Consider the following 12,562-nt stretch of genomic DNA (forward strand, 5'->3'; position numbering starts at 1 on the left):
GTTTCACTTCATTGTTAGCCTGGAGATAAATGACAAGTAGAAAATGAAAACTAAATTGCCTTTAGTTGTGGTATAAAAGTCTGTAAAAAGGTAAAATTTCACTCCAGAGTTACACAAGGAAATCTAAGTTTATGAATATATAGTAACCTGAAATTAACAATTTTCAGCCCCGTGAAAAGATTCTGAACACCCCTTAAAAGATGATGAAACTGCTTTTATTCACCAGAGAAACAACTTTTAAGGCGATACAAATTTAAATCTGTGTTTAAAGCAGCATGTTAAAAGTCAGCTGTGTACCCTAAATAGACACTTAGCCACATTCTGAACATTCTGTTCGATACATATGAGGAGGTGGAAGAGAGGTGACTAGAAAAGAGTAGTTGGAGATTTTAGGAAGTTCCAAGGCAGGTGCTGTCATTATATATAACTAGTCTCATAGCTCCAAATTCTAAGAATTAATTGCAGGCATTCCTTCATGTCATTGTAACATATTACAAATTAAGTATAAAGTGGCTGAAACTAAATTTCATATTTTGCTACTCTTCAGAAGAATTGTTAAATGCTGTACCTTATTTGCTTGGTAAAAAAAGGTTACTTGAGTTAACCTTGGAATGTGGTTTTCTAATAAGTTTATATTTTCTTTATACTTACTGAATATGAGCTAGCATGTATTTAGTGGGTCTGGCTTCTTGTATCATTAAGTCAGTTGCTTTAATTGGGGGTATGAAACAGCTATGTCTTTACTTTTGGTCTTAAAATTTCTGTCTTTAGGTCAGACCAGTACATGTGCTTCAATATGTCAGTCTTCTATTTACCCTAGAGGGACAGAATGCTATAGGCTATAGCTATTTCACATTGAAACAGAACCAGAGTAAAAATATAAAAAATTCTGTGAGAGTTAATTATTACTTACGCTTTTCAAGGAAACCCTTTAACAGAAGGAATGTACTAGAAATGTCTTTTTCCTAATGTTTAAGTTTAAGGCTAAGGCCTTTGGGTTGGGGCAAGAGGAAGACCAAAAAGCAAAGAAAGTTAGTAAAATTGATGGCCATATATGCTAAGGTGAGTAGGTGCATTTGAAGATTAAAATCCTAGAATTGGTGATTGTAACCTTGTGAGGACCTCCAGAGAATATTTGGTCAAGTTCTCAACTCTCATATTGGTAACAGAATTACTACCATTTTTATGGATGGATCATGTGAGTCTGAATAAAGTTAATGTCCTGAGACAACCTGGCTGATAGGAGCAAAAGCTTGAAGCAGGAATCCGGTGTCTTTGCTTTACAGAGCCCTTTCCTTATGAAAGTGTTGTCTTTATTTAAACTCTACATTCTTTGAGTGTAAATAGTATAAATGAAAGTATAAAGTATACTTAAAATACATTCATCTGTCATTTTTATCATTAGCAAAAACTTACTGTTTAGTACTTGTGTTTTTGTAAAAGTGAGTCTAGAATGGGAAAATGTAAATCACTCATGTCAACCTAGGTCATTAGTCTAGAACAAGAATCAGCAAACCTTTTCTTAAAGGATCAGATTGGAAATATTTTTGGCTCATGAGTCATATAGTCTATTGCAGCTATCAGCTTTGGCATTATAGCATAAAGGTAGCCACAGACAATACATAAATGCGCATTTGGCTGTGTTGCAGGAAAACTTTATTCACAAAGACATGCAGCTGTAGTTTGCGAATGCCTGTCCTAAGAAGAGGCTTTAGAATAAGAAACCATTTAATCCACATTAAAAGTTCTTGAGAAGTAAGGTTGTATAATAAAAATTCCAACAGTTTCTTACTCATAGCATGAAAGGGCCACCCAAGGTATGTCATTCCTACAGCTGTGTTAGCCAGGTTTCTGTTGCTCGGTGGCACATGTGACTAGCGTCTACCATATTAGAGCAGATTTTTAAAAATTTCTGTTACTAGAAGTTTTTGGATAGTGCTTCTGTAGAATAGTGGTCAGCAAACGTTTTATGTAAAGAGCCAGATAGTAAATATTTCAGACTTTACAGGATATATAAAATCTATGTTACATATTCTTCTTTTATTTTCTTTCATTTTTAAAAAATACCTGTTTGAAAATGTAAAAACCTCCTTTAGCTCATGTGGCCATATTAAAAAAATAGGCCTCTGGCTATAATTTGCCAACCTCTGCTCTAAAATCAGAGAACAGCTACATAGACACCCTCTAACTCATTCAGAGTAGGACATTGGTCTGATGTGAACCCCAGTGTACAAAGTAGCTTGTCCTCATTAAAGCAGTTATAAGTCAAGAAGAATGGGTTGATGATCCCAGCTATGCCATGTCTGTGACCTTGTTCAGGCCTGCTTACTCATCTGTAAAAGAAGACATCAGAAGACATGTTAACATTGACTAAAAAGCCAACTGCTGCTTATTTCTCTAAGGAAGTACATGTTGGTTATTTTTAAAATTTTGTTGTGAATATATTTTAAATAGAATATTCATAATGGAGACTTAAGTGCTTTTTAAAATAAGTTGTAATGTGAAGAACACTAAGAGCTTGGACTCTCCTGTCTTTGTTTTGTTTGTTCATTTGTTTTTTAATTATTCCATTTCACTCTTAACTGTTCCTCCTCATTTTTCTCTTCCTTTTTTTCTGTCTCCCTCCCCCTTGCCCCCCATGTATGCCTTGTCAGATTCTTTTTGTGGCACTCAAGCTTATCCTAATACTACCCTTATGTGCCATGAGCCTTCTACCGTAGCTGGTTTATTTGGAGGTAGGTAATGGTATCTCTAAAGTTTATCAGTTTATTTATGCAGGAGGGAGTTCTTTGTTTTCTTTAAAATGAGGGTTTTTTTTTTTAAATTTGGTTAAGAAAAAATATACTTGCTTTTGAGGAACAGATCATTTTTTCCCTAATTTTGCTTGTCTTAATTAAACACAGGATTGTTCTGTGAGTGGATACTTGTCATCTCCCCACTTTAATCTGTACTCAAAAGGTTCACATTTTCAGAGGAGCTTATAACATTTTATTATTACAAGCTTATGGAATTTAAAGCTCTTTATATAGTGATAGAACACTAAATAATTTTGACTTAAACAGTTGTGGCACAGATGTAGGGAGATTCTCCTGGAAATAGGCGTGCTTTGCCAGCACTATGCAAAAGCAGAAGAAACCGGGAACAGTTTCCAGAGAGGCATGGCCATTTTGATACTCATTTCTGTCTTTCCAAACATGTTCTAGGCCAGTGCAGTGATAATGAAACCCCAAAATCCAGCTGATTTTATTTTTTTCTTTTTGGTGCATAGGAGTTGATTACCTTAGTTCAGTTGGGATTGAAAAGTAGGTTTGACACAAGTGAAGAATGAGGCTCTTGACTGGCAGACTTGGGCATGATTAAAAAGATTTAAAAATGGAAATTATGAGGACATTTGATGGAAAGTATGTGTTTAGTATTCAGTGAATTTGCATTTGAATTCCTTTTTGAATTCCAGTTCTACGCCCTTACCTGTGTGACTTGAAACAAGTATTTGACCTTTCTTAAGCCTATGAAAATTGGGATAATAATAACTTACAGGATTGTCATGAGATTTACATATATGACTGTATAAAATCTAGCGCTATGCCTGGTACGTAGAATTATCATTAAAACTACTACTGAAAACTATCTTGTGTATGCAAATTATTTTATATTTGTTATTATTTAATCATCAGATACAGCCTTGAACACATTTTTCATTGCTTTTAGACTTTATTAAAACTGCTATGGTGGTTCACTTTTTTGGCCCAGCATTTGCTGTGAGAAGCTCAAGAAGTTCATATAACTTTAATAGCGAATAAATATAATTACTATAGCTGTAATAATACAATTTTCTTTTTCTGCCTACTAGTTTATATAAAATGAAATACTTGGGATAAACTGAAAACCCCTAAAAGATTCTGAAATCAGATAATCTGAGGTTTAAGTCTTGGTTTTGCTACTTAATAAATCTTTGACCTTGAGTAACATTGTTTAAGCTCTTTATTTCCTCATCTGTAAAATGAGGATAATAATGACTATCTCATAGGGTTATTGTGAAGTTTAAATAATATACTGTTTATAAAGCTCTTGTATTAGTGTTTATAGAGTTTAATAAATAGTAGAAGTTACTTTCACAGCAAGTATGAGATCTAATTTATTATGGAACTACCTCTAAAATCCCTTAACAAAATGGTGTGTTTTTCTGGACGGTATTTGGAATGCCTTTCTGTCCCCAAAGCTTGTTCATCTTGTACCATGCAGTTAATTTATTATCGTCCTCCTGATATATGCTCTGCCAGGCAGTGATTTCTAAATGTTGATCTATGAACTATTGATGGTCAGTGGTGGAGTTTTCACTGGGCCTTGGTGAAGTGAAAGAGTAGGCAGTTCAATGTCATGATTATTTTACATAGTTAACCTTAACTCAGAACTTGTTCATCTTTTTTTTTTTTTTTTTGTCTCTGAATTTTCCTTTTGAGATGGTGATAGTAGTTTTTAATCTTTGTTTTAAGTAACTTTAAAAAATTAAATCCTGGGAAGCCTTGGTGGCTCAGTAGGTTAAGCCGCTGCCTTCGGCTCAGGTCATGATCCCAGGGTCCTGGGATGGAGTCTGGCATGGGGCTTCTTGCTCAGCAGGGGAGTCTGCTGCTCCCTCTGCCTGCTCTGCCTGCTATTCCCCCTGCTTGTGTGCATGCACATGCTCTCTCTCTCTCTGATTAAAAAACAACAACAACAACAAAACAAAACCCTAAGTCTCCCAAAAAATGACTTGGGATAAAAGGCCATTAAGTTGATAATGTTCATTGAAATGAAAATGTAGAACTCTTACCTAGAAGATGTGTTACTACTTAAAATATTGTTATTTTGAAATACATTGCTTGCTTCCCTAGGAGCCAATCAGATATTACAATTTATAAAAAAATTTCTTTTTACTTTTTGCATACCTAGAGATGTTTTTAAATTTGAGGTGCTAGCTCTGGGTTACTTTATATCCTCTCGAACTTTTTACACTTTTAGGTAGTAGTCCTGTAATTGCGCAGACTGATGCCCCTAGGGACCATAGTAAATGGCTCATCTCTTTAAAGAAAGTAATAAATGGATTACTGTAGAAAGATAGGTTTATCTCTGATATTAACCAGATTCTAGAAAGGTGGGATAAAAGAGGAGAAAACGGGAATTTGATAGGCTATCCTGTTTATAAATTATTATGTATATTTCCTAAACTTTGGAGACCTAGCCAGCGAACTGTTTCCAGAATCACTTAAAGAACAATTTGTGTATTTCTTAAACTGATGGTTCTACGGGCACAAAATTAAGCACAGTAGGTTTTTGTCTTCTTGAGTAGATGCATAAGTTCTCATAGAGAAGAACCAGTGAGCCCATGGTGTAATTCTTAAACAGCTTGTACACTTTAAAGTGTTGTTAGGGGCACCTGGGTGGCTCAGTCAGTTAAGCGTCTTCCTTTGGCTCAGATCATGATCCCAGAGTTTTAGAATCGAGCCCTGCATCAAGCTCCCTGCTGTGTGGGCAGCCTGCTTCCCCCTCTCCCTCTGTCTGCTGCTCCCCCTCCTTATGCTTCTCTCTCTCTCTCTTTCTCTGTCAAATGAATAAATAAAATAAAATAAAATGTTATTAAACTGGTAAGTCTAGAGATCTAGAAACGTCTTGATGAATGGTCAGATTTATATACTAACTTATTTTATACTTTGATAGTGTTTGTGTTCTCATTGTATGACCATTGTGGTGGTGGTGGTGGTGGTGGTGGTGGTGTGGTGGTTTAAGATTTTATTATTTATTTGAGAGAGACAAAGAGCTTGAAAGAGCGAGAGGGAGAGAGCGCATGCTGGAACACAGGGGAGGGGCAAAGGAAGAGGGAGAACAGATTCCCCACAGAGCAGGGAACTTGATGCAGGGCTCAATCCCAGCACTCTGGGATCATGACCTGAACCTAAAGCAGATGCAGATGCTTAACCAACTAAGCCATGCAGGTTCCCCTGACCATTGTTTTTAAGAGCAGTTTAAGAAGTAATTATGGAATAAGAACTTTTAAAAAAAGATTTATTTATTTGAGAGAGTGTACACAGTGTGCATGCAGAAGCAGAGGCAGAGGCAGAGGGAGGGAGAATCCCAAGCAGACTCTCCCTGGTGAGGGCAGAGCCTGGACTCCTGCTGATCCTAGGACCCTGAGGTCATGACTTGAACTGAAACCAAGAGTCAGCAGCTTAACCAACTGAGCCACCCAGGTGCCCCTGGAATAAGAACATTTTTAAAAACTTGTGTCCTTTGGAATACTCGATAGATCTAAAGGGTTACTTTTAAAGGGGGAACCTAAGGATTAATGCATTGTAACTTTCTGAATCCTCTTCTCAAATGAACTTAAACCATATTGCATTTAATTAATAATTTAAAGGTGGAAGGAAGGTGAGAGAAATAATGGAAGGTGAGTAGGTTGTCTGGGAGAGGGGGAAGATTCCAGGATCTAAGTAGAATCTCTAAGTAGATATTTTTTAAAACACTGTAGAATATTTACTTCATTACCAAGTGATCATTTGCATTGTGTATATATTTTACTTCATGCACAGTCCTGGAGTTTTTAGATGTGTTTAGTTTTCTAAAAATAATCAGTACATAAAATTAAGGTAAAAAGATAAAAATTTTACTTTTGTAATGAAACAAACTTAGTAGTACAACTTCAGTTGCTCTTTTGTTAGTTTTCTTTGTCAGTAGGATGATTTTGTTACAGAAAAATGTCATCACCACAAAAAGATGGAGTAGTGTTAAGAAACATTTTGCTTGAAGGATTGGCCTTGTTTTTCATTGGGGGAATTTATTGCTTTTTCCATCCTATTGTCGTCATTATTAAGAGCTGTAAATGTAGATATATTAAAGAATTGAGCTTTTTCCACTTTGGTTTTCCTTAGGATTCACTCCATCTCCAGTTGCACAGCCACATCCTTCAGCTGGCCTTAATGTTGACTTTGAATCTGTGTTTGGAAATAAATCTACCAACGTTATTGTAGATTCTGGGGGTAAGAAAAAATTGTTCTGTTAACATTATTATAATGTTCTCATTTAGATTCTCTGCAAGGACAGATAATAATATCTTTTGAACATATGTAAATAGATTAAATTGGAATAAGCCAGTGAAGTTGTTTCTCTTCTCCCAGCTACTAGATGAGAAGAACTTCAAGGGATTATTAACTGTTACCCTTTTCTTATTGGCAGTTTTGATTCTGGGAGGATTTTGTTTCTCCTAGAGCTAAATGAGATATTCCTCACATTAGATTGGTAAATTGCTAATGGTTATGTGTAGAATGTTGTGCTTTGTAGTCATTACAATTTTCACCTTTACTGAAATGAAATTGGCTTTTTTGAAAAATAGGAAAAATAAAACATTTGGTACCTGACTTGTTGAGACAGTCGGTGCTTAACCAACTAGAAGTATTAAGTACCAGAGCTCTAGGGGCTTTTTGTTATTTTAAGGATGGTTCTTTCTGTAGTGTCCTTGTTCATTTGTCTTAAAATTGGGACTTATATAAATTTGTAGAGCCAGGTTTCCATTTAGTATTTTGTTACTCCGAAGTTTGTAAAGATTAAGAGTTTCCATGAAATTTATTATTCTTACCGTGGAATGACCTTTGATTTTGATTAGTAAATAAGTTCAAGTCATTTGAAGAAACATACTGAGGTGTTTTTGATTTTATAATATTCGATTATACAAAAAGTAAGCAATCTTATAAAGAGTATGTATGGACTAAGAATTTTTTTTCTCTGTGCACTAGTTGGTTTATAATTACATTTTTGGATGCGTTTGGCTTTTTCCTTTTCAGTTTGTTTTTCTGGGGAAAAGGATAAAGTAAATAGAGATCAGCTACTCATATTTTGTACACCACTATTTTTGGTGACTTTGTTTTTATCAGTCCTGCATCATGTTACTGAGTCCTTTACTGGATTTGTTTGATTGGATTCACTTTTCTCGCTTTGGTAGAGAACCTTAAGGGATCTATTTTATTTTCATTTCTAAGCAATGTCCTAGTTTAGTAGATGGTTTAATGTCATTGGAGCATAAGGCTAGCAATTTCTTAGGTATAATTTAGGTTAACTGTTTTTAGACAGAAGAAAAGTGATAATCAAATGGTACATTTTTACTTCCCTTCTAATGTTGTGGTTTACATATACCTTGCATACTCTACTCTGAAGAATGTTAAAAGGTCTACAAAATATTTATTAGATGAAACATTTTTCAAAGGAACAGAGATGTATTTTTTGTCTATATTTCTTCAGGTATAAGGGAATCTTCAGAAAATCTTGCCAGTGAGGGGGAGAATTCCATTCCATTCCCTTCTCTTTCACAACTTTGGAATAACAATTGTTTACTCGAATGCTTCTTTCTCGTCCCCTTTAACCTTAATATAATTTTTTAAAAAGATTTTATTTATTTATTTGACAGAGAGAGAGATCACAGGTAGGCAAGAGCGGCAGGCAGAGGGTAGGGGGAAGCAGGCTCCCTGCTGAGCAGAGATTCCCGATGTGGTGCTCTATCCCAAGACCCTGAGATCATGACCTGAGCCGAAGGCAGAGACCCAGCCTACTGAGCCACCCGGGTGCCCCTAACCTTAATATAATTTTGTCATGAAATAAGACATGACAGATCTTTTCAATCAGTTCACTTTGAAATGGTGAATTTCTCCCTCTTCCATTTAAAGTCATTAATTAATGCCCCATGGAGGACTTTTCCTGCAGACGAATAAGTAGAAAAGGCAGAGATCCCTGTAGAAAGCTAGCACCATAAAGTCCCTTACAAATCCTGTTTCATCTGTTTGTAACTTTAAGGCTTTGATGAACTAGGTGGACTTCTCAAACCAACAGTGGCCTCTCAGAACCAGAGTCTTCCTGTTGCCAAACTCCCACCTAACAAGTTAGTATCTGATGACTTGGATTCATCCTTAGCCAACCTGGTGGGCAGTAAGTATTCTTTGGATTCTTTTAATCTTCTTCACAATTAATTGTATTATAAAAATGAGTCTAGTTTTTAAATGCTTTCTTTATTTCCTGTTGTAGATCTTGGCATTGGAAATGGAACTACTAAGAAGTGAGTGTTTTATATGTATTATTTCCCCCATGTACCATTTAGAGGTTGATTTGGCTTTCATTTCAAAAGTATGTGTAGAGCTGTCAGATCTGCATATTAAATGCTTTTTGTTTAATCTAAGTATATAGTAAAGAAACTTTACAATTATAGACATTTAATATTCTCACTGATGTTTATTTAAAGTGATGTAAATTGGAGTCAGCCAGGTGAAAAGAAGCTAACTGGAGGATCTAACTGGCAGCCAAAGGTTGCACCAACAACTGCTTGGAATGCTGCAACAATGGTGAGTTGAAAAGCTCACAGTAACATGACTAATTTAGGAGAATAACATGAAAATGTTTTTAAAGTGATAGCTGTAAGTGGGAGGATTTGTTTATTGAGTTTTAGATATATAAGTAATTTTTTATTTTATTTTTTTTAAGGAAGCTGATTGACTATTTGCCAAGTATGTTTTAGTAGCCAACATTTATTTAAGGTTTACTTTGTGTCAGCCGTCATTCTAATAAATAATGTGTGATTTTTTTCTTCTGTAATCCTCAAATTAACTACATGTGGTGGTAGCTATTACTGTCCTCACTGTGCAGATGAAATGGAGGCACAGAGTTACTACATAATATGCCTAGGATCCCAGAGTTTTTAAGTGATTGGGTGGACTTTTAGAATACAGGAAGCCTAACCGCAGAGCTTAAACTCTTTAATCATTACCCTCTACTTCTGATCTCAAATTTATTATGTATTTATCTAGAATATAAAATCATTAGTGTTTTTCTGATCTCACTATTGGTAATGTTTGGTTTTTGTTAATGTTGTCGAATAGTTCATAGAGTTGATTTTCCTTACTTGCTATAATTATATTCTTAAAATCCCCTAAACACTGAACCATTGCTAGGCTCACACGTACTACATGTGTACGTATTTCCTTTAGCAGTGGTTCAGGGTTCACTGATTTAGTATTGGGTTACTTTAACAACATAGGTGCAGCAAATAAGGAGAATTGCCTATATGTGTATGTACACACACACACACATACATACACACATATACCCCTTACATTCATTATTATCTCAAATCCTAAAAAAATACTTGTTCTAGTAGATGCCCCCCCCCTTTTTTAAACAGAAAAGAAAATGTGGTATAAGGTATGGTTGTCCCAGAGTAGCTTTATGGCTCTACCCCTGTCCTTAGTCAGCTGCTATTTCACCAGTGCGGGAAGTTTTCCCACATTAGAGAAAACCAGTTTCCTCCTCCTCCTCTTCTTCTTCTTCTTTTTTTAAAGATTTTATTTATTTGACAGAGAGAGAGAGATCACAAGTAGGCAGAGAGGCAGGCAGGGGAAGCAGGCTCCCTGCTGCACAGAGAACCCCACTCGGGGCTCGATCCCAAGACCCTGAGATCATGACCTGAGCCGAAGGCAGAGGCTTAACCCACTGAGCCACTCAGGTACCCCAGACCAGTTTCTTCTTAAAGAAAAATTTAAAACAAGCTTTATTAACAATATTCTGGAAATAAATAACATTTTGATTACACAGACTACACATTGTAGCCTTCCTGTTGTTAAAGACCACCATTATCCCTCTTATAGCCACTCTCTTGTATTAAATCACTTCCAGAGCACCACCTTGTTTTCCTGGGCTTAGTCATATGTGAAAATTACCAGGGCTCAGCTAAAAATAATGTGCTAATAAAATTTGTGACATTATGTAAAGAGTTTTATTAGGTTTAATCATCTTAGATGAAAAATAAAAATTTAGCTAACTTGTTTTTGTTTTTTTTTAATTTAGCCACCTTTTTAAGGCAACACTTTTTCATTAATAGAGGTCACTGCCATTCTAATAAATCCTTGCATTAAGCTTGTTTGGTTTTACACAAAGATGTATCCTCACTATCTTGAGTCTGTTTACACTGCATTCTTGGGGAAGTTTGAATTGATAGCATCCCAATTACAAGAATAAAGTTAGGCAATTTCTCTTTTGTAAGTATAAAACATCTAGAAAGCAGATTTTAGTTGAAATCCTTTCCCTCTGACTCTGAATCCCGGGTTTATCTGTACTGTAACAAACTTCACTGACCAGGGGATGACAAGAGGTTAGGTTAGTGGATTGGAATTACACATTGATAGTACATGAAGACTGTTAAAAATCCAAATGCTGATATGAAAATACAATGAATATTTTATTATTTTGTATTAAATTGGTATTGACCTATATGAAATACTAGAAGTTTGTAGATAGCGCTTGACTTAAGATTGACTACCAGAATGTAATAGGCATTTAACCAGTTAAAATTTGTATGTAAGTTGATGATATTTATGCAACTGTGTCATTGTGTGTCATCTCTTAAGAATTTTCTTAAAATATTTATATGTATGTGTATAATAGAGTTTCTTTTTTAATGACTAACATAGAGGGCTGGTGATGTGATTCACTACTTAGATAAACTGCTGCTTATGTCATTTCTTTACATTTCTAACCTTTTTATTAATCCATAAACACTGTCAAGGTTTTTGAACTTTTTTAAGTTAAAAAATTCATTGGTCTTTTATTAATCTGTATGATGATATTATACTACAAATTCTTTGAATTATTGCTTTCTTTTTTCCTGAGTGGTGGACATATGATTCAACCCTGTTTATGGGACGCACTGAATTTTGCAGTGTTGACACTACTGATAGATTTTATGTTTTATGATACTTGTCATAAACTATTAGATATGTAAGGGGATTATGTTAGAGACTAAATTTCCCTTGTCAACCTTGATAGTGTTTTAGTATAGGTGTTCTTCCATTAGATACCGGAAATACAAGGGATTTTAGGTAGTTAGTGAATGTACATGTGAACTAAAATGCTCTCTGTGTATTTTCTGTTGTGTAAGTATTTGTTCTAATCCAGTGTTATTGCATTATGTAATTGTTCTCCCTGGGAAAAACAGAATGGCATGCATTTTCCACAATACGTAAGTGACCAAAAACTAGCCTTTTTTGCAATAAATTGGCATGCTATTAACCACTGCTGTAGCAGAATCTCATAACCTTCCAGCTGTTACTTTTTTCACATTCAGATTTTCAATGTGCCAGAAATTCTTTCTAGCATCTACTGATTTCATGGATGTGTTGCCGAATTGATTCTGATGGTGGCATGGGAAATACAGACTTTTTTTTTTTTTTTCCTTGCTTAACATTCTGCCATTTGCTGCCAGATGGCTGGGTGTCTGTGTGTGTATCTGTGCTGCCACTATGCACTTGATGATTTCTGAATGAAGGGAAATGTTGATTGTTGTAATGTTGAAAATAATAATTGCATGAAATCTTACAGGCTTCCGCTGTACTTGGCAGTTTGTCTGCTGCTCTTGCAGCTCTCAGTTTTTAAGTAGGGAGAGACCAATAAATCCTACATGCTCACTCAAATACTAAACTTTTAACTATTCACTTTAGTTATGCTTCATTTAACTGCTCCACGCATATGTTCAAATTGCCGTGTAATTTCAGTTATT

General features: G+C 35.3%; 1 protein-coding gene across 13 annotated transcripts in view; it reads left to right on the top strand.

Moving 5' to 3' along the window:
- PICALM (phosphatidylinositol binding clathrin assembly protein) overlaps positions 1-12,562 on the top strand; it is a 111,080-nt gene that overhangs the window by 78,328 nt on the left and 20,190 nt on the right. For 5 of the 13 annotated variants that reach the window (XM_032357461.1, XM_032357468.1, XM_032357463.1 and 2 more), the window contains 5 exons: positions 6,903-7,010; positions 8,815-8,946; positions 9,043-9,073; positions 9,257-9,356; positions 12,002-12,025. In XM_032357461.1, coding sequence (XP_032213352.1) covers positions 6,903-7,010; positions 8,815-8,946; positions 9,043-9,073; positions 9,257-9,356; positions 12,002-12,025 — 395 coding nt within the window. The remainder of the gene's footprint in view (positions 1-6,902; positions 7,011-8,814; positions 8,947-9,042; positions 9,074-9,256; positions 9,357-12,001; positions 12,026-12,562) is intronic. The other 8 variants (XM_032357466.1, XM_032357464.1, XM_032357471.1 and 5 more) reach the window with 3 other exon arrangements.

The sequence above is a fragment of the Mustela erminea genome, chromosome 9, assembly GCF_009829155.1.
Source record: "Mustela erminea isolate mMusErm1 chromosome 9, mMusErm1.Pri, whole genome shotgun sequence".
Taxonomy (NCBI): Eukaryota; Metazoa; Chordata; class Mammalia; order Carnivora; family Mustelidae; genus Mustela; species Mustela erminea.